This window comes from Dipodomys spectabilis, unplaced genomic scaffold (genome assembly GCF_019054845.1).
Source record: "Dipodomys spectabilis isolate Male_0828 unplaced genomic scaffold, ASM1905484v1 ptg000079l, whole genome shotgun sequence".
Classification (NCBI taxonomy): Eukaryota; Metazoa; Chordata; class Mammalia; order Rodentia; family Heteromyidae; genus Dipodomys; species Dipodomys spectabilis.
Window position 1 is genome coordinate 518,038 of NW_024870756.1, and position 26,878 is coordinate 544,915.

The following is a 26,878-nucleotide window of genomic DNA, read 5'->3' on the forward strand; positions in this document are numbered from 1 at the left end:
CTTATGTGGTGCTGAGGAATCGAACCCAGGGCCTCAAGCATGCAAGGCAAATGCTCTACCACTGAGCAATCTTCCCAGCCCTCCAAGTACATTTGTGAACATATGCTTTAATTTCTCTTGAAAGAATATTGAATAGTGGAGCTGCTGAGTCAATGAGTAGATATATGTTAACTTTCTAAAATGCTGCAAATCTTTTTCCAGAATAGTTGTACCTTTACACAGTCCTTGGAAATACATGAGAAGGTTCTAGTTACTCCATGCATTCACCAATCTTGTGTGTGTATATATATATATATATATATATATATATATATATAAAAGTATATATATATATATCAAACTATATATCTAGTTATATATATGTCTATATATCTATCTATATAGATATATTGGTAAGTAAAGAATTGATTTTTTGCCAGGCGCTGGTGGCTCACACCTCTAATCCTAGCTACAGAGGAGGCTGAGATCTGAGGATCATGGTTCAAAGCCAGCTCTGGCAGAAAAGTCTATGAGACTCTTATCTCCAATTAACCAGTAGTAAACTGGAAGTGGCGCTGTGGCTCAAGCAGTAGAGCGCTCGCCTTGAGCTGAAGAGCGCAGGGACAGCGTCCAAGCCCAGAGTTCAAGCCCCATGACCGACAAAAAAAAAAAAAAAGGAACTGTTTTTTTCTTATGAACTTGGTCTTGGGCACCCTCAGGTTGATCACTTATGGCTAGTACTCTATCACTTGAGCCACACTTTGTGCTTTCGCTGTTGTTAAGTAAAATATGGTTACTTGAGCACAAGCACTGTGATACTGCAATAGTTGGTCTGATAACAAAGGCAGTTACTAAATGGGTACCAGAATATAGCATGGATACACTGGACAAAATAATGATGAGTGGGAGGGAACAAGATGGTGTAAGATTTCAGTGTGTTACACAGAACATCATGTGATTTAAAATGTATGAATCGTTTCTGTAATTTTCCATGGTTGACTATAAGTGAAACTGTGGAAAATGTAACCATGTAACTAAAGGTAGATAGCTAAATAGTATTTTTATATTGGTTTTGTTGATATTTCTCTTTGAAAAGATGAACATTATTCCATTGATATTTCCTGACTTTAAAGAAGAGATTAGTATTTCAGCCCATGTGCCTATGCTTTGGAACAGTGTAAACTGACTACAGCCAATGGGTCAAGTTTGGCCCATTGAATATTTTTACAACTAAAGTCTTATTGGCATACAGACACAATACATGGCTACTCTCTAACTCTACAAAGTAGAGTTGGGTAATTGTGTCAGACACAGTGTGGCCCACAGAACTTGAACTGTATACTCTGTTTTTTTTTTTTCCCCAGAAAAAAAAATTACTGACCCCTGCTTTAGTACATTAAAATAGTGACTACAGATTGTTCACATACCTATATCCTGGCTCTACCGGAATCTTTGGAGAAATTGTTTATAGTTACAATTTGCTTAGGAATATTTGTTGAGTACCAGTCTTGTACTAGGCACATCAGATGATCATTTCTGGTGTAGAAAAGATAGTTGTACATATTTTCCCATTAAAACAAGTAGATGACACTTTTCCTTTTTTTTTTTAACCTTTTACTTTTAAAATCTTTATTCTTCTCCTCCTTACCTACCCTTACCTTTATCTTTATCTTACCTTCCTTTTTTCTTCAGTGTTAGGGATGGAACGTCAGGTGTTGTAAATGCTAGGCAAGTACTCTGCTTCTGATCTACATCCCAGCACTCATTTTTTTCTTTACTTATTAGATGGTTTATGAATTTGTTACAAAATATGATACTGACTTAGGTTTACCAACTCACTGGAATTTGGGTAAGTATGGGATACAGTGTCCATTGTCACCTTGAGACTTTATTAGCAATCTGTAGATGTCATTCTCCTTTTGAGTTGCTTTGGGTTTCTTAAGATAACTGTGGACGTTAGGGACTCTATAAATATATGTAAAGTTCATTAGGTCAGATTTTCTGGGTCAGATTTTCTCTTAGAGAAATTTTTTATAACTTCAAACTATGGTAGCAAGATTTCATCAGTTAAAGTCAGTTAGCTATTTAATTCATACTATTCAAACAATAAATGAAGTAGCAAATTATAAACTTAGTTTATATATCGTACCTCATTTACTTCTAATAATTCCATGAATTATTATTATAATTCCCATTTTGCAAATGAAGCTGAAGCTCAGAGAAGTGAGGTAAAACTCTTGAGGTGTAAAACTCATGTTGCCTCTTGGCCTGGCACGCTCCAGGTTTAGCACCATTGGCCATGTGCTGCTGTTTTGTACTTTGTGAAATTTGTAAATAAATGTTTCCAAGTTGACATTCTATGAATGGAGCTTTAATTCTACATGCTATTCTATTTGTGTTTTATTTCTTTTTTTGAAGATTGACACTTGAAGATATAGAAATACTCTTTTGTATGTGTATTTCAGGTAATGGCGTCATCCAGGGAAATGGAAAAGAAGGGAGCTGCAAAAAATCCACTCTACTAGATATGACACAGCAAGGCAGAAAGCGATTGATTTCATCAGGAAATTCAGAAAGTAGATCAGCAGAACAAAACTCAGGGAAAAAAAATAAAAATATTGATCAAGAAGAGCCTGTCATTTCATCCAAGGTGATTTTAGAAAAAACAATCTTTATTTCATTTTTTATTTATTTTTATTTGTTTATTTATTTTACTGTCGGTCATGGGGCTTGAACTCTGGGCCTGGTGCTGTCCCTCAGCTCTTCAGTTCAAGGCTAGTGCTCTAACACTTGAGCCATAGTGTCACTTTTGGTTTTCTGGTGGTTTATTGGAGATAAGAATCTTACAGACTTTCCCGCCCAGGCTGGCTTTGAACCTCAGTCCTCAGATCTCAGCCTCCTGAGTAGCTAAGATTACAGGCACCTGCCTCATTATTTATGTTCTATGTTACATGTTCTAGGTAGTAAGTAAACCTTCCCAGCCTTTTGCCTAGGATAAAGAGGTAAGAATTAATTATACTATATACGTCAAGAAGAAGAAGACCTGCTTTTTATTATTGAGTTTATGAAAATAAAACTAGCTTAATTTTTAATGTACAGGTTAATGTACATTGGAGAAAATAAAAAGATTGATTTAGAAATTTTCACACTGGGAAAAAAGGGAGTCTACTTATCTCTGGTCATAATTTGGTGCCTCCGTCCTGAAAACCTACCTCTTCCATTCCACAGTGAGAAACTGATTTCTGTCTCATGAAGCAGAGGCAAGAGTGAGAGTAGTATGTGAAAGACTCGTCCTCTGTGATAGCTTGTGACATTCCATTTGTTCTGAGCACACTCTTCCAAAACCAGCCCTGTTCCTTTTACTCTTTATAAGACTAAAATGACCCACAAAGCTCTGCCATTGGTTTACAAGTATTAGGAAAACTATCACCATTAGCCACTTCTCTCCAAAGAAGAAAAATGCCTAAATTTTTTGCCCTGGGGCCATCATTCTCTTGTTCCTTTTTTAAAAAGTATCTGAAAAATAGGCCTCATTATCTTTGAATATCCAGTGTTAAGGAATGCCAATTCAGCAAAATTATTCTAATGAGTTAGTGAAAACTGAAAGAGGAAAGAAAAGGTCTATAAATACTCTAAGATCACTGTGGATGTGATTTTGCAGCGGATTGTTCAGAACTGTCCTTTTCATACTTAGAGAAGAAAGGATGGGAGGGAGGAAAAGGAAAGTACAGGAGAGGAGAAAACATAAGAAGAGTTAGAAGCCTAATGGAGATCCAAATACAGGAGATCTAAATACAGATTGAAAATCTCTAATCCCCTAATCAGACATCTGAAATACTCCCAAATCTGAAGCTCTGCACACTAATAAGATATTCAAAATTATTTGAATTTGGGCTCTGAAATTTCAGATTTTGGATATGCAGATTAGGGATGCTCAACTGTATATCTATGTGCATATTCTGAAATAAGAAAAAAAACTCTGAAATCTAGAATATTTCTAGTTGCAGTCATTTTGAATATGGGATACTCAGCTGTAGTAGACCTCCATCTCACACTGTTACTCAACTTGCACCAAGACTCCTAAAAACAGTAATTCTAATCTAAGAACAGTAATTCCTAATAAAGCCATCAGGAGAGAGATTACTTAAAATGTTTCCTACCATAAGATAAATCCTTGAAGAGAGATCAGAAGAGAATGAAGTAAAAGACTAGGAATGTAAGGAAGACAGTTATTTATTAACATAGTCAAGAAATAGAATTACTGGGCACTGACAGTGCAAGCCTCCAATCCTAGCTACTTAGGAGGCTGAGCTCTAGAGGACTGTAGTTTGAAGCCAGTCCAAGCCAAAAAGTCTGTAAGACTATCTCTAATTAAATGGCAGAAAGCCAGGCTGGAAACATGGCTCAGTTAGGAGAGTACTATCTGAGCAAGCAACCTGAAAAAGTACAAGGCCCCAAGTTCAAACTCTGGAACTAACAAAGAAAAAATAGGAAAGAGAGAAAGAAATAGAATCTGAGCCAAGGCAGTGACTTTAAGGCTGGTGAGGAAGCATTGGATTAGAAAAATATCTAGTAAGCAAAATGGTAGCACTAATTATTCAGATCTGGGAAAAGTCAAGGAAAGTAATGACAGGGCGACTTCCAAATTTCTAGATAGAAGGAATGACTATATTGTAGTGTCAGAAACCGTGGTAGAGAATAATACAAAGGCAGAATTTCTGTTTTGGCATTTTGAGTTTGAGGAGCACACAATATTGAGAAGAAATGCTGAGCTAGTGGCTGAATATATGAATTAGCTTAGGAATGAAACAGGGAGGTTGGAATTATGCAGTTCTTAATGTATGGATGCTAATGGAATTGATGGACTTTTAAGACAACTTAGCCACACAGACATTCTTGCCAAGGGGAGCTTGGAAATGATAACAGATTACCTCACTGAATTTGTATTAGAGGAAAGTTCTTTATCCTGTCTCTGGCAATACATTGAGTTCAGATGGTTGAAGGGCAGGGAAGAGCTTTGGGGCAAGTTATCAGACTATTTTACTAGCTTTATTAGTGTATTCTAGCCACTGCCAAGCACCAAAGGTACCTTCCAGCAGTTTCTGTTGCAGGAGATGTGGTCATTCTTAGGAATTTCTAGCATTCCATACATTTCCATACTTTTTTTTTTAACATCTCAATCTAATCTTAAGAAATAAGCAAGGTGGGGATGCTTACAAAAAAATTGAACCCCTCTGTCTTCTACCTACTATAGAGAGAGCATCTTCCATCTCTCCTGTTCCTTGGCTTGTCACCTCAATGACTGGTTCAAGCTTATAAGCTCTATCTTTGGCACAGTACTTCTAAGCCTCAGTAAACTTACAGATTACTTCATGTAATGGATTTTGGAATCATTTATAAATGATTGAAACCATGGGTGTTAAATTTTGAATGCCAAGGGTCTTTTCTGTATCAATATTTCATGGAATTTTATGAAGAGAATTAAGAATTCCAGGTTTGGAGCTTCTTCAAATATATTTAAGAATCCCTCGTCCATAGTATTGTCACTGGCTTTCATGTTTCTTTCACTTCAAAATAAGTTAACATGTTAAACATGCTCCTTGTGGGGATTTAAAGTGATTTTTTAAGTAAAAGAGAGTTTTCTCTATATTTTGTGGAACTAAAATAGGAAATTGAATATGATGTTATACATTTTCTTTCTTATATTTCATTTTCTTTGGGCTTTTCACAACATTAATACATGCTTAGTGTTAAAAAATAGACTATAGGAACATGTGGAATAAAGAGGGAAAACTTAGCTTTGTCCTGTTCTTCCATCCCATTGTCTTACTAATACTTTTCTATGATTCTAAATGTTCTAATTGGATTTATACAAGTAGACATATAAATATACAAGGAGCTAAATGGCACAATAGTATATATACTGTTCTTGTTAAAAGCATCTTTAGAGAGGTTACTCTTATTTCAATTTCTGCACAATGTTTCATAGGAATGTATTCTAATTTATCATTTCCCTACTTTTGTCTTTTTTTTCCCCTGTAATAAATGGGATAGGCTGCTTAGGGTGATTTTTCCTCCATCTCCCTCAAACTACTGCTATGGCCAGAAGCTGGGGTCAGAGGTACTAAACATAAGTATCTCACATTTGAAAGGAGCTCCCAGCAATGAGGATCTATTCTTCCTCATTGAACCTTTTGAAATGTATATGAAGACTTCACCCTCCTACTCCCAGGCTTTGTATAAAGAAAATAGAGAGGATGAAAGGTTTAAGGTATGGGGAGTTTGCAGTTTGTTGGGAGAAGTTATTGCCTCCCTTTCTGAAATCAAGAGGAGAATGACACTCTAAGAGAATTATCTCTGCCATTTCTAAATACCAACATGAACCAGAGACTGACGTACTGGATATCTAGTGGATCTGCTGATCACTGTTAAACAGGGAAAATGAAAACTGGACTGTCAAGTAAGTGGGCAGGTTAGGATTACTCAATTCCTAGTTCAGACTTCTAGTTGCTGGAATGTGCCAGTTAGTTCTGCAGTAGAACAGGATGAGATTGGGGAGTAGTTGAGCAGTTTGGAAGTAGAATGTATGGTTTAGTGCCACCAGCCAAGAAATAGCCAAGTAATTGCTGTTCTCATTGCTTATCTGTTAGTATACAGAACTATTATAAAATCTAGGTTCATTAGCAAGATGATAGTCATTGAAGTAATGTTTTGAAGTTGTATACTATGTTTCCTTAAAAAGAAAAGAAAAAAATATTAAAACACCTAGTTTTAGCCCAATAATGTTGTAAGATAAATCATACCAGAAGCCACACTTTGAAATATAGAATATTGGAGTCTTTATTACACATTTAACAGACTGCAGGCCACCCGTTGTTACAGAGTCCCCCAAATACACATAACACCTCTAGGAAACATGCAAAAGAGGAAAGAAAGAACAAAAACAATACGAACAAGCCAATTCACCTTCAATGGAGAGCTGAATTGGGATGCTATGGTACTGGAGACGAGACAGGAGACAGGACACAGGACAAGATCACATAGACTCACGTGGCATGGCCTCCTGGCAGCTAGGCTAGTCCAGGCCTAAATAGGTCAGCGCAGGGGGCAGATCCTCAGGAAATTCCCAGTCCCAGGCACTGGATTCAGTAACCTATCAGCCAAGTGCCCACCCCTGCCTCCAGGGATCTGGGTAGGTGGTTTTCTTCCCCCAGCTTGAAGGCAAGATGCCAGACCCTAAAATCCACCATGTGGCCAATATGGTGCCAGCCAGACCTGACCTCCTTACTTCAGTAATATGTTAGTAAATTTGAGCTATTGGAATTAAGCAATGAAACTAGTTTCTAGATGACATCCATCATACATGAATCCTTATTTGACAACGGAGTGAGCATATGTGTAGTTAACACATTGTCATGAGCCTAGAGGTGGTTATCAGGATGACTGGCATTTATCTGGGCAATGTTCATTCTCTACAGGAAGTGTTAAGTCATTAGAGGTCTTTTTAAACAAGACTAGGTTTATTCCTTGTGCTGGTAGTAGGCGTAAATTTAAAAAAGTTCTACAATTCTAATAAGAATATTTTCTTGGTGCAGAGCACCTTTAAATTAAATTGGTTAAACAGAAACTTATTCAGACCATTTCAAAGGAAACATACTTTTTAGTCCGAATGGGTTCTAACATATCTTCATCAAATTTATTTTTGAGCATGGAGCAAGTTTAATGGTTTCTGATTTTTTTCCCTGATCTTTTGTAGGAAATACTAGATTCATTTTCTCCAATTACATTAAGTAATACAAATGTGAACAGTACAAAGACTAAAACACAGAGAAACAAAACTGTTCTTGATGAACACGAAGTTGTGACTAAGGAAACACCAAATGAAGAGGACAAGGTGGCAAGTTGTTCTGAGAGTTGTTTGAGTGTCCAAAGCAAGTCATTCCCTACTGAGTCTGACAGATGCCATCCTGATTCTGGCTCTGATCCCTCTAGTCCTGAAACTTTGCATGCAAAGGCAACTGATTCAGTTCCACTAGATTCAGAAGGAAACAAGGTCAAGAGGACATCCTGCATGTATGGGGCAAACTGCTACAGGTAAAATGAACTCAGAGGTAGAATATATTGCTACTATTCAGTAGCATAGAGCCATGGGGATCTGTGCTATAGTGTATTAAAAACCTAATAAAAACCCACTGACTTAAAGGTTGGGAGCTTTACCATGTTTCTACTGTTATCACTGGGTTGCACTTTCTGTATGCGTTCTAGCAAATCCTGCCAGAGGCTTTTAAGATACAATGGGGAATTAAATGTTTTATAGGTAGACATGCTGACTAATGCAAAGGTCTAAATACTGGCAAATCTAGACTTGAAAATGGAATCATTCAGACTTAAATACCTGCTTATGTAATGGCTCAGTACTAGAGAGATGGTTTCATAAATAGTTGTTGTACATAGTCTAATTATTAAGATAACTATAGATTGCTTTGGCATCATACCACAGTTGTGTACTTTCCTTTAAATTTTTTCTAATGAAAATAGATTTTTTTTTCTAATTTTGTATTTAGAATTAAAAAATGAATTTTTGTGAGTTTAAATGATAATCTCTTACGCTATGGCATCATTATAATGTTTATAATTACATGGCTATAATTACACAGTCTCATTTCAAAAATACTTGTTTACCAATGAAACTTGTCGAAATAAATAACATAAACAGTGCATGCTAGTACATTTTCGGTCTTCCATGCAAAAAGTGTAATTGTATCACATATTCTATTTATTTTATGTTCATTATTTCTCTTAAAAGTACATACTCATTTTAGAAGCCAGGCGCCAGTGGTACACACCTGTAATCCTAACTACTTAGGAGGCTGAGATCTCAGGATTGCCCAGGCAGGAAAGTCCATGAAACTCTAATCATGACTAAACTACCAAAAATGCCAGAAGTGGACCTGTGGCTGGAGTGGTAGAGCAATATCCTTGCGCAAAAAAAGGCTCAGGGAAGAGTTCAGGCCCTAAGTTCAAGCTCTAGAACAGGCTCCAATTTTTTTTTTTTTTTGGGGTCCGGTTGTGGGACCTGAACTCTGGGCCTGGGCGCTGTCCCTCAGCTCTTCAGCTCAAGGCTAGTGCTCTACCACTTAAGCCACAGTGCCACTTCCGGCTTTTTTCTTTTTGCTTATGTGGTGCTGAGGAATTGAACCCAGGGCCTCAGGCATGCAAGGCAAGCACTCTACCACTGAGCCACCTTCCCAGCCCTCCAATTTTTTTTTTAAAGTATGTTGTCATTTTAGTATTTGGATAAATGCTAAAATTTTTTATTCATTTTTGTTAAAAGATGATTGAGGATGATTGAATATTTTGTCTATAACCATTTATTCATGTTTAGTTTTAATCAGCCTTAGCTTTAGTTTTTTTAAACTAATTTTGATATAATTGATACATCAAAATCTTTAACACTGGAACCAAAAATCCAAAATGTTTTTGTAACAAAAGGGAGAAAATGACATATATTGAGTTCTTGTTATTTGTATACATCATAAAATCCCATTTAAATGTAGCTTTTCTTCAATTTCAATGTTACTGGTTTAGTTCAAGCCTCATGTTCTCTTAATCTCCTATCTCTATACTTCCCCTACGTTTATACCATTGTTGCCTCAGTCATTTGCCCATGGGTAAGAAAGGAGAGAGAGCAAGAGAGAGCAAGAGAGAGCGAGAGAGAGAGAGAGCGAGAGAGAGAGAGAGCGGTTTGACATTTCTAAAGCAATTTTATCTTGCCCTTTATTAAAAAAAATAACAACACAATAACATCTAGCTTTGTTTGTAGAAACTGTTGCTTCCAAAAAAGTTTTTCTGAAGGCAGATGTGGTAGTGCATACCTGTGATCTTAGATAGCACTTGGGAAGATGAGGCAAGGGGAATTAGAGAATTTAAGACCAGTCTGGACTATACAAAGAGTTCAAGTCTGGCCTGTATGAAATAGTCATCTTATATTTTTTAAAAAAGGAAAATAAGGGGCTGGGAAGGTGGCTCAGTGGTAGAGCGCTTGCCCTGCATGCATGAGGCCCTGGGTTCGGTACCTCAGCACCACATAAGCAAAAAAGAAAAAAGCCGGAAGTGGTGCTGTGGCTCAAGTGGTAGAGCGCTAGCCTTGAGCTGAAGAGCTGAGGGACAACGCCCAGGCCCAGAGTTCAGGCCCCACAATTGACAAAACCAAACAAAAAAATCTTTCTGAAACGTTTATTCTTTGGCGTTATACAGTTTTTCTATTAAGGCTGTATATTTCCTTAATAAACCTTAAAAATAATATATAAATTGGAATTATTTCTTACTAATGAATAAAATATTTATTCCTTAATTTGATCTATAACTTTCATCTATGAAAGGTCACACAAATCATTTCAGAGTTAATAGGATATGACTATGTTTTCACCTCTAGTAATTGTGAAGTATCTTGAAGACAAGTGAGAATGAGGAGTGCTGAGCCCTCACATTTGAAAACACCAGAGGCAGCCAGGACAATGAGTCTTCTTTGCTCTTTGTCACTTGCCAAACTTCTTGTCTTGGGGCTTAGACAATAAGAAAAGAGTTCAATGTTCAGGAAGGAAGGAAGGACCCTGAAAATGAAAGCCTAGACATCTAGGAGGAAAATATGGTATAAATAGAAATTAATCTTGGTTAGGGTAAACAATAATAATTTATATGGCATGTAAAATACACATGAAATTAAAATATTTGAAAATAGCATAAACATGATTGGGTTATGGGAGTAGGGAACCTATCATGAATGAACTAATGCCTTTCTCACGCGAGTAAATTCTTGCTTTCTTGGTACTATAAGAGTGGGGTGTTATACAGTAGGTCCACACCTCATGTTTTATCTGTAACAACTTTTGCCTTCCTTCCATCAAGTTATATCTCAGCAGGAGGCAATTGCCAAATGCTGTCCTTATCTTGAAATTTCCAACCCATAGGACAAATGTTTCCAATCTCTCCTTATATATTACTTACTTTCTTTTTTCTTTTTCTTTTTTGTCAGTTGTGGGGCTTGAACTTTGGGCCTGAATGCTGTCCCTAGGCTCTTCAGCTCAAAGCTAGTGCTCTACCACTTGAGCCACAGCACCACTTCCAGTTTTCTGGTGGTTCATTGGAGATAAGAGTCTCACCGACTTTCCTGCCCAGGATGGTTTTGAACCATGATCCTCAGATCTCAGCCTCCTTAGTAGCTAGGATTATAAACATGAGCAACTGGTGCCCAGCTTCTTTTTTATTTTTATTTTGTCAGTTGTGGGGTTTGAGCTCAGGGCCTGAGTGCTGTCCCTGAGCCTTTTTGTGCTCAAGGCTAGCACTCTACCATTTGAGCCACAGTGCCACTATCATCCTTACATATTTCCAATAGCTAAAATAACCCATATAAACAAACACTATCCCAAATTTTCATGAATTTTAAGATTGTGAAAGAGGCCTGGGACTGAAGAGTTTGAGAAATACTTTTAGAACAGTAGAATGAGCTTTGTGTAGTCAAATGGGTTTAATGATTAAGAGGACACATGGGATGTTGTAGAAGAGTTCTAAAAGGATTTGTTCTGCTCATTTTCTTAGCAGATGGTGCATAGATGTAAGTATTTTATTTAAACTTTTTAAGAAACATATGTTGGTGATATTTCTATTATGTGTTTATTATGGACATATGTGTGCTTATAAAGCATTTGACACTAGAGATTTATAGTTTCTGTGAGAGTCCTGTATTGACTAGATATCATCAACTTTATATTATTAACATAGTGTGTGGGTTCTTATTCTAAAACAATCAGTTGTGTATTGCTTGATACCTGCCATAGCCACTAGATATCTACAGTAGTCCTTTGTCACCATCATAGGAAGAATCCTGTCCATTTCCAATGCTTCAGCCACCCTGGTGACGCCGACTATGGAGATGTACAAGTTGTGGGTGAAGAAGAGGTTGATAGCCGGCCTGAATGCCCCTATGGGGCATCTTGCTACAGGTAAGGAACTTGAGTGTTTGGCTCTACCTCTGATGGGAAATTCTCTTCTTTTTTAAAATTTATTTTTTCTTATATTTAAATAGTTGTACAAAGGAGTTTAAATTCACCCTGGCCAATTTATGTGTACAATGCATCTTTTTAAAAAATTTATTTTATTGTAAAGATGCTATATGGAGGGGCTACAGTTACATGAGTAAGGTAATGAGTACAATTTCTTGTGGAGCATTGTTACCACCTCCTTTATTGTTTTCCCACTATCCCTTCCCTCCCTGACCTCCCTCACTCCTCCCCATCCCCCCAAAGTTGTAAAGTTCATTTCCAGCATAGTGTCTTATGGGTATCATTGTTGCAATGGGTCATCCTGTGTCCTTGTTTCAGCATTTTGTTATTCCCCTTTCCCTCTCCAAGTTAGATAACTGTATATACAAGATACAGGATACCAAAATCAAGTACAGTGACAACAGGGGATATACTATAGGGGGAAGAACATATGAAAGAAACAAAAAAATTACATAGTGCATTAAAAACAACAACAACAAAGAAAGATCTCTTATATCTAGATCTTGGGGTTCATTTTGCTTGGCATCATCTTATATGGTTATATATACATAGCTTTAGAGCTTTCCTGCTGCTCATCTGATAAAATTATCCTCAACATATACTAATTATTGCAAATGAGGGAAACCATGAGGGTTTATTATTGCAAATGAGGGAAACTACATTTCTTTGGGTCTGGCTTACTTTACTTAATATGATTTTTTTTTCATTTCCTAACAAATGGGGTGGTGTCATTCTTTCTGATGGAAGCATAGAATTCTATTGTATATATATATTGATTAGTTTCACCCCATTATTATTCTGCCCCCAGCTTTTCCAACCCTACTCATCCCGTCTAGTTTCCTAGTTTTATTTTCATGTCTGTACATTAATCTAAACTCTTTTCTTTACTTTGAGCAAGAGAATCTGCTCAAATGTCATCAAGCCTATGGTTTTTAAACTTCCATAAATAACACATTTTTATTTTGTTAATTGGTAGAACGTTGTTTCTTTTAGATAATCCTAAATTGTTGAAGTTTCAAATATTATAAATACCTGAAACTGTCTTTATTTCTAACTTCAGAATGCAGATCAGGTAATATAAGGTCTTTCCCTCTAACATACCTACTGAAGATATTATCTCTGACTCTCTCTGCTTTCTGGACTTGTGCTACTTTACCATTCTTGCCAACACCTAAAACTCAATCATAACAGAAGAGTAAGAGTGCCTGTCTTCTGTGTTTCTGTACCATGAGCAGAGTAGGGCTTGTCTTTTAAGAATGTTGCATTATCAGAATGTCCCCCCTTTACGCAGTAAGGATCTAGATGGGAAAGGATCTTGTCCTTGTTGAAAGCTTCATTTAAGGAATTGGTGAATTTGAATTGAACTGAACTACCAGAGTAAAAATAGGGATAATACTAGAATAGATAATACTAGAACAACATTTTTGCAGCTGGAATTCAGGGCCTTGAGTTTGCCAGGCAGGCACTCTGCCACTTGAGCCTCTCTCCCAGCTCTTTTTAGTCTTCAGTTATTCTTTAGCTTCTCACACTTTCACAAGGCTCAGCCCATGATTATCTTTCTATCCTTGTAGTTAAGGTTATAAACATTCATCACCACAGCTGGTTTATTGAGATAGGGTCTAGCTAACTTTTTACCTAGCTGGCCTTGAACTTTGATCCTTTCAATCTCCAGCACCCTCCTGAGATTACAGGAATGTACCACTATGCCTATCCCAACATAACCATCTTTTCTTTAGAAAATTTCAACTACAGATTACTGAACCTACTTGGCCACCTCAAGTTGTCACTGTGTTAATGATTGTGGTTTTCAAAAGAGGACAAAATTAGTTTCTGAAAAGCAAATGCTCCATTGAGCAGAAAGAGCATAATACAGATAAGAGGATGTTATGATTGACTTTGCCAATAAATGAAAATTTAAGAGAAATGGACAGATTTCTAGAAAAATACAACTTTAAAAAGCAGATGCAAAAAAAGAAGGTGAAACAGTCCTATAACCTTAGAGAAATTGAATGCATAATTAAGTGTACTCAGAGGAATTAGAGGTCATATTGGTTTAATGGCAAGTTGTATCAGTTGTTTCAAGAAAAAAATTATTGCATAGGTTATTTCACAAAAGGTTAAAAAAAACCCTGATAAGTTTTTACAAAACCCAGCAAGAATAAAGTAAGAAAGGAAAGCCTACGAGACAAGCTTACTTTTCAGTGTGGTGGTAAGTACCAGAGAAAACTAAAAACTGAGTCAGGAAAATGTAATATGGCCAAATAGGGTTTATTTTAAGGAATGAATTTTTTCAGGAATCCATGTTATAATATTAAAAATAATGATGTACCATATGATCAGAATAGATATTAATAGACATCCCCCAAAGTGACAGAAATCAGCATTTACTCATGATAAAAATGGACTACAAAACAGATTTTGTAGGTCATTACTATAAGGAATATTTATGGAAAGTACAGCAAATATTCTTGGAAGTAATATCTAAAAGTGTCCTTTCAAAGTCAGACATGAGACAAGGAGGCCAATTGTTAGTATTTCCATTTGTCTTTGCCGTGGAAGTTCAAAGCAGGTGTAGTAAGACAAGACCAAGAAAAAAAAGGATAAGGAATTTGAATTAGGGAAGGGAAGGGGAACAACAGAATGGCGAGACAAAGGACAAGAGGGAACCAGTACAACAGCGATATACATGAGACGATATGTTGGAAATGATCTGTACAACTTGAGAGGGGTGTTGGGGGAGGGAGAGAAAGGAGAAAATTGAGGGAAGGGTTAACAAGTTTGGCAAGAAATGTACTCATTACCTTACTTATGTAACTGTAATCCCTCTGTACATCACCTTGACAATGTAAAAGAAAGGATAAGGATTGAAAGGAAGAGATGAAACTTAACATCATTTACAGATTATCACTATATACATAGGAAATACAAAGTAGCCTTCTGATGAATTATACATATTAATAAGTGCTTTGCAAGGTTTTTTGATATGAAGATCAATATATAAAATCAATTGAATTTCTATATTCCAATGCCAAACAGTTAGAAAATAAAAAAAGATAATATTTATAATAACATCAAAAAGTATCAGAGACTTAGGAATAAGTATAATTATAAAAACATCTCTTGAGAAACTATAAAACTTCAATGAAAGAAAAAGCTTTTAGAAAAACTTATTATAAAGATAAACATGTTCCTGGTTGCTTTTAAGGTAGACTCTCACTTTTTGCCCATACTAATCTAGACTGCAAACCCCCTATGTACTTGTTCTACTATAACTGGGTTGCCAGGCATGCACCACCATGCCCCAATTGTTCTGCTGAGATGTGGGATTGCAAATTTTTATGCCCAGGCTGGCCAGTATCACTAGTCCTTCTGATCTCATCTGACAAACCGGATGACAGTGTGTGCCACTGTGCCCAGGCATCGGTTGACATGAAGTCTCATGAACTTCTTTGCCTGAATTCACCTCAAATCATAATCCTTCTGATTTCTGTCTCCTAAGTAGCTATAATTACAGCTGTGAGCCACCAGTACTCTGCTTAAATGAATCTTTAATACTATACAATGCTCTGTCAAATATGCCAATTACTTTATAGTATTACAATTCTGTCATATATGTAATAATCTGTCAGGTTTTTTTTTTTCTAGTTGTAAGAGTATTGGTTCACCATGGTGCCTTACATCTTTTCTAGAAGCAAAATCCAAATGTGACTATTCTTGAGAAAAGTACAAAGACTTGATAAGACAAATGGTATAAAACATTGTTGTATCTATGCCTCTAAAAAGAGTTGAGAGCAGGGAATAGTCAACAGAAATCACTCAAGGCCACTAGCCTACAAGTGCTAATAAATGCATTTCTATATCTAAACATAGCTATATAAATAGGGAAGATTTTTTTCCCCTTCTAAGCTGTTTTACGTTCTGATTCTAGTTGCCAATAAAAATTGAATTTTTTTTCTCCAGTAAATTTTATTTATAAGAGATTTTTGGAGGATGTGAGATACTGTTGTTTACTTTACCTACTGTTTCAAAAATAAGGAAATAGAGCTAGTGAGATCAAAATCAAATCTTATCCCTCCTCCAGTCCAGAATTGGTCATGACTTTCTAAAATAATAATGGTAATCATCATTTTAATATCATGACAAAGTATAGTTAAAAAACAAGAGACCTCCATATTTAACAAAATGACAAAAAAGCATAGCTAAAAGAAAGAACAAAAAAACCTTCAGATAAGGTAATTTGAAGAAATCATTAACTTTCTAGTTAAACAAATAATAGAAATTCTAATTGCAGAATTTTAATATGTATTTGCATACTATCTCCTCTCACATAATTGTTAATACTTATGCAAAATCCTATCTATTAGGTTTATTATCATTATTAAGCAGAACCAATGTTTTATTATGATCAATTTACTCTTTAACATTCCATTTTTGCTTTTCTTTTTTCTTTTCTTTCTTTTTTTTTTTGCTAGTCACAGACATTTTACCTTTTATTTCTGTATCGTTCAAAGTCTGTATTTTGAAGGTTACCTTTGAATAGATTTTATAGCATTTGTATCTCTCCTGATTATCTCAATATTCAAAATTTTAAGGCATGTACTTTACAATGGGGATATGAAATGACTAGTGTAATATGAATCGTAGAAGGTAAAGAGTCAGAAAACATGGGCTTCAATGTCAGTTGTATCTATTAGTAAGGAGAGCTCTGGTGAATTGCATAAACCCCTAAGTCATAGTTTCTTTATCTTTAAAAGACACTAAAAACCATTTGATAAATCCATTCCATCTGCCTCAGGAATGTAGCTGAGATAGAACAAATTAATCTGGTTCAAAATATTCTGTGAAGTATAAAGCAGTGAATAAATGAATAACATACTCTTTAATTTATTCTTGGATTACTCATTGCCTGCAACAGGAGAAGGACTTTATAAAATAATGATGTGGAAAAGTGAAAATGTTTTAATATAAATTTTGCATTCATTTAGAGAAATATTGGAAAGTCGGTCGTGGGGCTTGAACTCTGCGCCTGGGTGCTGTCCCTCAGCTCTTCAGCTCAAGGCGAGCGCTCTACCACTTGAGCTACAGCACCACTTCCTTATTTTTGGTTTTTCTTTGGGTGCCTATACTGGGGCTCTTCCTTTGCTTTTTCCACTTAAGGCTGGCCCTCTACCACTTTAGCCACACCCCTACTCCCAGGTTTGTGCTGACTAATTGGAGATAAGAGTCTCATTGACTTTTCTGCCTAGGCTAGCTTCAAACTATGATCCTTAGATTTCAGCCTCTTAGTAGCTAGGATTACAGCTATGAGCTACAATCACCCAACCTCTTTAAATTTTTTGAAAATTATTTACTAACTGTATACGGCTCAGTGCTAGAAAATGTTTTCACTATTTCAGGATGATACAATTTTTCAATTTAGTTTGGTCAAATCAGATTATTGGCTTGCCATTTATTTTTACTATAACCATATGTGAAAAATACTAAATTGTTATGAATCATAAAATAACCCACTGAAATAATCAACAAATTATATTTAGAAAACTAGAAACAATATACACATTATTCTCAAATAGAAACATATCTTAATTGAATGCTAGGCTTATATTTGATTATCATTATTATTTTGCTTCCAGTCTTATTTTAATCTCTTGAATTTGGTCAATTTCAGTTTTTTTTTTGATATATCTAGGTATGCTCAGGGTTGTGTATACTATGGTAAGTAGTCTTATACTACATGCCAACTGCTTAAACTTCCATGTTTTCGTTTTTTTGTTGTTATTGTTATTTTTGGTCAGTCATGGGGCCTGAACTCTGTCCCTCAGCTCTTCAGCTCAAGGCTAGCACTCTACCACTTGAGCCACTCTGCCACTTCCTGTTTTCTGAGTGGTTTATTGGAGATAAGAGTGTCACAGATTTTCCTGCCCAGGCTGGCTTTGAACCGTGATCCTCAGATCTCAGCTTCCTGAGTAGCTAGGATTATAGGCATAAGCCATGGGTGCCTGGCTTAATTTGCATGTTTTAAAAATTGGTTTACCAGATATTATCATGTAGGATCACAGTTTTGTCAGTATAGAATGAACATGGAAGCAAGAAGCTATACATATGCAGGTATATCTCATTTTCTGCAATTTCATCCAAGGATGAAACAGGAAAATTAATTTTGATAGCATAATTAGATGAATATTATAGTAAAAATACTTTCATATCTTCTATAATATATAGGTTTAGTATTAGAACAGGATATGTAATTATAAAATTAATTTTTTTCCCTAGATATAAGCGTTGTTAACATTTTCTGACAAAATTAAATTCTATTTGAAAATAAAGGTAATTTGAAAAAAACTAGAAGGCATTCTCCTTTTAAATATCTTACTTATTTAACTAATTTCTTTTGTGCTGTACACTGATTATTGTTAAAAGACTCTCACTCTATTTGATGGATTTGATTAGTTTAAGGCACTTGTCTGAACTAGAACATTAGATACATAATATCCAGCATAGCCCATTGATGGTTGTTCTTGTCTCTGACTCATTCTCTTCCTGTGGTGAGTAATAGAATTTCATGCATCACTCCTAGTCTTACTTGGTAAATTAAGCACTAAATAGAATGTGTACATACATGAAAATGAATGAATCCATGTTAACCAATTTTGAAGTTGAATTTAGATATATCACTTCAGATTTATAAAATCTTATGGACTTGTGTATTATTCTAGGGAAAATTTGTCACCTTGATTTTTTTTCATAGTTGCCACCTGTCTTTGATGTAAGCTTATATGGAAAAGATAGTATGTCCTATGAAATAACTGATTCTTAAGAATTAATTTGCTTAGCCAAGTATTAGAAATTAGTGCATAAATGTATGAAATATGATTGAGGAAACATTCAAGCAGAATTGTATGTATTGTTGAAGGAAAAATTTACCTATTTAGTATTAATTGTGAATTACTTTTGTTGACACATAGGATTTTCAGATATTGTTGGACATCTTAAAATGAAATTGATTTTTATGCAACAATGAAATGTACAAGATGCTATGTCGAAAGACAAACTTTACAACGTTGGCAGGTGGGGAAGGGGGGATGGGAGGGCAGGAATGATAAGGAGAAACAAAGGAGGAGGCAACAATGCTTGATACGAAATGTACTCATGACCTTGCTCATGTAAATGTAACCCCTCTGTATGGTATTTCCACAATAAAAGACTTATTAAGAAAAAAATTACTAATATCTGTGAAAGGCCTAATAGCCTACAGCTCTTCATATATATATTATTTCATCTAACCCTGAGAACAAAGAAACTAGTTCTATGTTTGCCTTTCAGACAAAGAAAGAGGCTTGGTTCACAGATTTGCCCTTGACTTACATTCTGATTCAGCTCTTCTGATTCTACAAAATACTCCTAGATGGAGTAGCATCTCTCTATTAAACATTTGTAAATAACTCAGTGTTCCCAGGTGACCTGAGTAATTGACTAGAGCTTAATGTCTTACAGTGCTGAGTAAGTTGTACCTCAGGAACCTGTTACAATTGACTCTGATTAATATGATTGTCAAATTTTCATCATTTCCTGGAGAAGCAATACCAATTGTTAATGGCAGGAAATTCTAATGTATTTCAGTCTTAGGTTTCTGTAAAAAGATTCAATGAGTACTTTGTTTATAAGTGTTGAGTGCAAAGCAGTTTCAGCACATTGACAGTCATTTCAACATAGTTAAGACTAGGAATACTCTGGTATATATCCAATAGAAAAACTGCCTCTCAACGGGATTGCTTTCTGACAGGATCCATAGACTGAAGTTTACTAAATATCATAATTACAAATTAGCATTAACTATTGAAAGGTCATTTTCAGTCCAGAAACTGTTTTGTACTCCAGTCAATGAGAATTAAAAAACTTGCTTGTATTGCAGATGACTCTTTCACTTAAAAATGGTTATTTTTCTTTTAAAAAATTTTATTTTATTGTGAAGATGTTGTACAGAGGGGTTATAGTTACATGAGTAAGGTAATGAGTACATTTGGTTATTTTTCTTAAGAAGTTGTAAAGGGGGGCTAGGAAGGTGGCTCAGTGGTAGAGCGCTTGCCTTGCATGCCTGAGGCCCTGGGTTTGATTCCTCAGTACCACATAAGCAAAAAGAAAAAAGCCGGAAGTGGTGCTGTGGCTCAAGTGGTAGAGTGCTAGCCTTGAGCTGAAGAGCTGAGGGACAGCATCCAGGCCCAGAGTTCAAGCCCCATGACGCAACCCCCCTTTCCCCCCAAAAAAAGAAGTTGTAAAGGTACCAAAACAAATGTCCATGTTTCCTATTTAATAGAAAAATACAGCAGATGACATGCTTTTATATAGACAGAAATCCCTACTCTATCAAAAAATTGTTAGAAGTAAATGAATTCAGTAAAGTTATAGAATATAAAATCAACATAAAAGTCAGTAGTATTTGTAAATACTAAAAGTCAACTATCTGAAAACAAAATTAAAGAAAAACATTCATAATACCTTCAAAAAAGAAATGCAAAGGAATTAATTTACCAATATGGTGAAAACATGTACATGGTAAACTATAAAACATTAATGGAAAAATAGCAAAGACACCAATAAATGAAAAATTTTAATAATTTATAGATATTTTAGCAATATTTAATATTGCTAAACTGTCTGTACTACCCTGAATGCTCTGCTAATTCAGATTATTATCAAACTTCCAGTGTTGCTGGGCACTTGCAGTTCAAAGCCAGCTTGGGCAGGAAAGTCCGTGAGACTCTTATCTCCAATTAACTAACAAAAAGCTGGAAATACAGCTGTTACTCAAAGTGTGGAGCACTAGCCTTGAACACAAAAGCTCAGGGATAGCACCCAGGCCCTGAGTTTAATCCCCAGGACTGGTGCATGTGCACACATGCGCACACACACACACAAATTCCAACATTATTTTTTATAGAAATAGAAGAAAATAATTCTAAAAATATTTCTGGAATCATAAAAGATCCTAGATAGTCAAAACTATCGAGAAAAATTAATAAACTTAGAGGCATGATACTATTTGACTTTAGAATAGGTTAAAAAATACTTAAAACATCACACAACAGAAAGCTCAGAAATCCATGCATTTTACTGTCAGATGGTTGTCAACAAACATCAAAAGAATAAAAGGAAGGAAAAATGGTCTCTGACAAGTGGTGTTAGGAAAATAAATATCCACATGCAGAAAAATGAAATTTAAAACTTTATCTCATACTATAAACAAAAATCAAAATGGACTGAAGACTAAAATATAAGACCCTATGCTGTAAAGCTACCAGAAGATAAATGGAAAAGCTGTATGATATGGGTTTGTGCAGTATTTTTTGGATATGACCCCAAAAGAACAGACAATAAGGCAGAAATACACAAGAGGGAAAATATTAAACTGAAAATTTCTTCACAGCAGGGGAAACAAATCAATGGAATAAAGAACCTGAATAAGGGAGAAAATATCTCTAAACCATACATCTGGAAAGGTATTAATATTTCAAATATGTAAATATCAAGAAAACTAAGGCTGACTTTAAAATGGGCAAAGGACCACAATAGATATCTTCCAAATGAGGATATACAAGTGTCCAGCAAGAATATGGAAAATAGGTATCACTAACTGGAAAAATGCAAATTAAAGCTGATGATATAATACCTCATTCATTAGGATGACTACTACAGATATGTGAAAGATAAATGTTGGCAAAATGTAGAGGAAAGGGCACCCTTGCATACTGTTGGTGGGAATGAAAATTAGTATAGCCATTATGGGAAACAATATTGTGGATTCTCAAAAATCAAAAATAGAGCTACCATACAATCTAGCAAGGATTAGTGAAAGACAACGAAATCATTGTATAAAAGAGATTACCTGCACTCCTGTGTTCATTGCAGCATTATTCACAATAGCAAAGACAGGGAACTAACTTAATTGATAGATGAATGAATAAAAGAAATATGCTGTATATACGCAATGGACTATTATTTTGCTTTAAAGAAGAAAATCTTCTGAAGGATATTATATTACTAATAAGCAAGGCAGAGAGAGGAATACTTCATTATCTCACATAGGGAATCTAAAATGTCTAGCTCATAGAAGCAGTGAGTAGTAGAATGGTATTAGCGGAGGCTGAAGGGGGGATTTGGGCTGGAAAGATAGATGTTGGTGGGAAGATTGGACTGAGAAGATGCTGGAGTCAGGGATTTGACGAGGGAGATGTTGGTCACAGAAAACACAGTGTTGGAGATGCGGGAGAAATGAAAAAATCTGTTGTGCAATATGGTGAATACAGTTATAACAATGCATTTTTTATTGTGAAAATACAATACAGAGGGGTTACAATTACATGGGCAAGATAATGAGTACATTTCTTATCAAGCATTGTTGCCTCCTCCTTTGTTTCCCCTTCCCATCCCTTCCCATCTCCCCCTCTTCCCCATCCCCCCTACCTTACCCCCCCACCCCCCCACCAAAGTTGTAAAGTTCATTTTTCAACATAACGATTTGTACATCTCATTATTGCAATGGGTCCACCTGTATCCCTATTTAAATGATTTGTTTTTTCCCTTCCCCTCCACAAATTATACCAACATCAAATACAGTGAAAGCAGGGGTTATACTGTGGGGAAGGGACATACAAAACAACAAAGAAATAATCTTATAAATGTGTTAGAAACAATTGCATGAAAGCAAAAACACTTAAATACTTATCTTGGGGTTCATTTCACCTAACATCAACTTATCTGACCTTTTCTGCTGGTCTCAGACATATACTAGTTATTGCAAATAAGGGAAACCATGGGACCTAAGTTTCTTTGGCCCTAGCTTACTTCACTTAATATAATTTTTTCCAAGTCTTTCCATTTCCTAACAAATGGGGCAATGTCATTCTTTCTGGTGGAGGCATAGAATTCCATTGTGTATATATAGCACATTAACAATGCATTTTATACTTGAAAGTTGATGGCATAGTGTCACCATAAAAATGTATATAATGTATATGTCAATTCAACTAAGCTGTTCCACAATACATATAACTCAAAACATCCTCTTGTATATGATATGTTTATGATAAATGTATATATATTTTAATGTTTTTAAAATTTTATTGTCAATGTTATGTACAGAAGGGTTACAATTACATAAGTAGGGTAGTGAGTACATTTCTTGTCAAACTTGTTACCCCCTCTCTCATTTTTCTCCCACTTTCCCTCCCGTCGCAAATTGTACAGATAATTTCTAACATACTATCTTGTGCGTATTGCTTTTGCATTGGTCGCCCTTTGTCCTTCATCTCACCATTTTGTTGTTCCTCTTCCCTTACATAATTCAGATAAACATATATACAATACCCAGGGTACCAAAAATAGATGTACGTTTTTGTTTGCCAAACAGAGCTTACTTAGAAAACAGAAAAAACATCATTTTGGAGATGCACATAAAAGCTAAAGAAGGCTGTTCACTTCCTGGTAGATGTGAGGCAGGGAGAAGTGGAGGAGAACCCAGGACCTGCTCTCAGTGACCTATTTTCTCCATCAGGATCTCACCTTCTAAGTTTTCCATAAACTCTGGTCTCAACACATGAGCCTTTGAAGGAACACTTCAAAGTTCAACTGTGCTGCCTCAAATGGCCAGTCTCAAATGACCAGTAATCTTTTTTCTAGATTCAGGATTAAGAATACCTTTCATATTACGGTCTTCATCTTTTTGGTTCCTCCTCCCCTAGTGCCCAACATTAATTATACTTCCTTAGTATGTATAACATTCATATCCGTAAAATGACGGAACTGAATGTTCAGTGCTTTGCACCAGCATGTTCAGCAAGGAAAGGTCTTCCCACAAATCAGCACTGCAGCTGTGCTGCTTTATGGCTGCCCATCACTTCCAAGTTACCTAGTTCATTCTTTTCAAGTCTGAAAATCCCTTTCCTCCAAAAGGTCAGATTTGGGTTAATTACCCCAAGCATACAATCTTGAATAGAATCTTTTTTTTTTCCATTTCTCAAAACTGTTGAGTTATGACTAATTAACATTGCACTCTTGTAACACTCAATGCTTACATTATGGGAAAACTTACAAGAAAGAAAAGAGACTAGTAATAATAGCCAAGTATCACTGACATCCGACTCAGGCGAGACATGAAATAAGTATTGTGACTATTTCGTGTGTGTGTGTGTGTGTGTGTGTGTGTGTGTGTGTGTGTGACTATTTCTTGAATTAATCAATGAGTCAGTGGTTAACATTATCACTTACCAAGTGCTTGGACTAAGGACTTACTATGTGTTATCTCCGGGGGTCTTATAACAGCTTTATGTCTCTGATATTTGCTTTTTACAAACAAGGCAACTGAAGCTTAGGCAGCCTATAAGAGGTAGATAAACCAGGATTCACATTAAGTCTTTTCCATATTAATCACTACTCTTGATTTTATTTTAGTCACTATCTTCTTACTTTTGATAGTAACACTTCTATCTATACAATTTTTACTTCTATTGAGAATCTGTAAGGAAGATGTTTTATTTAAGGGACGAGTTGTAATTATATATATTAATTATATATTAATCTTTTCTGAGCAGGGAGGATATTCCTTTTCTTGGTTTTTGAATTAAGCCTGTGTTGTTCTGGATGATTGCCATACTAACCACATTTGGCTGTTTGTAATTTAACTTTACTGTTAAATTAAGCAAAACTAAATAAAAATTTTAATTCAGTTCTTTAGCTCTAATAGCCATATTTCAAGTGCTCAGTAGCCTCCTGGTCAGTTTCTACTGAACAACATGAGTAGAAAAACTTTTGGTCATTAGAGAAAGTTTTGTTGGCAAATGTTAAAATGACTCTAGGGGTTTCAGTTGCAAGTCTTGAAAGTAACATTAATTAAAGTCTGCCATGGAAGGAAGGCTATAATATTCCTCCCTGTTTTCCAACAGATTAAGAGGAGGATAAAGAGAATATTGGGAGCAAATAGTCGGCATAGCTGAAAACAAGGAAGCACAAATGTTTATAAAGCAGATGGTTATATGGTTAGAAATTATTAACTTTATTTTGCTCATCAGTATCCCATGAGTGTCAAATGCATAAGGGATAAATATGTTACTTGTAAAGCATAATTTTATTACTAAATATTTTGCTCACAAAATGAACACTTTTTCAAATGATAGAAAAGAGCCTTCAGAGACATTTTTATACCAATACCACAAAGGAATTTATTTTTATTTATTTTTTTTATTCTTTTTTTTAAATTTTATTTTATTTGTGAACATACTGTACAGAGGGGTTACAATTACATGGGCAGGATAATGCATACATTTCTTACCAAGCATTGCAGCCTCCTCCTTTGTTTACCCTTCACCTCCCTTCCCAGCCTCCCCCCTCCCCCCAATCCTTCCCCCCCTCCCCCCCACCGACATTGTAAAGCTCGTTTTTGACATGACAATTTGTACTTCTCATTGTTGCAACAGGTCCACCTGAATCCTTAAACGACTTGTTTTTCCCCATCTCCTCCACAAGTTATACTGACATCAAATATATTGAAAGTGGGGGTTATACTGTGGGGGAGGGACATACAAAGCAACAAAGAAATAATCTTATAAATGCGTTAGAAACACATGCATGAAAGAAAAAAAAAATTAAAATACCTATCTAAGGGTTCATTTTCCTAACATCACATTCTCTGACTTTTTCCGCTTGACTCATACATATACTAGTTATTGCAAATAAGGGAAACCATGGGACCTATGTTTCTTTGGGCCTGGCTTACTTCACTTAATATAATTTTTTCCAAGTTTTTCCATTTCCTAACAAATGGGGCAATGTCATTCTTTCTGATGGAGGCATAGAATTCCATTGTGTATGTATACCACATTTTCTTGATCCATTCATCTACTGAAGGGCATCTGGGTTGGTTCCATATCTTAGCTATGGTAAATAATGCTGCAATAAACATAGTTGTGCTGGTAGCTTTAGTGTGGTCTTGTTTGTAAACATTTGGGTAAATGCCCAAAAGTGGGATTGCTGGGTCATAGGGGAGTTCTACGTGAAGTCTTTTGAGGAATCTCCATACTGCTTTCCAAAGTGGTTGAACAAGTTTACACTCCCACCAACAATGAAGTAAGGTTCCCTTCTGTCCACATCCCCTCCAGCATCTGTTGTTGTTAGAGTTCTTGATTTTTGCCATTCTAACTGGAGTGAGGTGGTATCTCAATGTTGCTTTGATTTGCATTTCTTTTATGGCTAGGGACACAAAGGAATTTATAAATGAAAGATTTATTCATCTAATTATTGCAACATTTAAAAATCTAGTTCACTAATTTTCCTGGATCTATGTCATTATATGGTCATTGTCTAAATTGGAAAGCATAGATCTTAGTCTCATATTGCTCACCTGTACCTAAAGAGGTGGATGGGCACTCAGACCATACTTATTGTTTACTTTCAGAACTCAAACTACATTTCTGGTTAGGAATCTGCTTCCTGAGACTGGCCATTTTAATCCATTTGATGCATCAGGAAATACAAAGTTGGAGGGGAAGACTTAACAGGAAAAATATATATCCATCTGTAACAAATTATTAGATTTGTCAAAAGTTGCTTTAGAGCTGGGTAATAGTCACTCATAAATATAATATTGTTAATAATTAGTAATTATTAATAAAATATTAATATTATATAGAATATATAGGGATTATATATACTATATATATATTCTATATATTTAACCAAGAAAAAGTCAGAACTAGAAGTATAGCTCAAGCAGTAGAGCATCAATTATGAGCAAAAATGCTAAGTAAGAATGAAAGGTCCTGAGTTTCAAGCCTCAGGATTGGCAC

General features: G+C 35.6%; 1 protein-coding gene across 1 annotated transcript in view; it reads left to right on the top strand.

Annotated features, from left to right (window-relative positions):
- Nucleotides 1-26,878, top strand: part of Aplf (aprataxin and PNKP like factor) — a 52,413-nt gene that overhangs the window by 17,083 nt on the left and 8,452 nt on the right. The window contains exons 6-8 of the mRNA XM_042683120.1: nt 2,445-2,629; nt 7,736-8,073; nt 11,856-11,981. Of these exons, the coding sequence (XP_042539054.1) occupies nt 2,445-2,629; nt 7,736-8,073; nt 11,856-11,981 (649 nt within the window). The remainder of the gene's footprint in view (nt 1-2,444; nt 2,630-7,735; nt 8,074-11,855; nt 11,982-26,878) is intronic.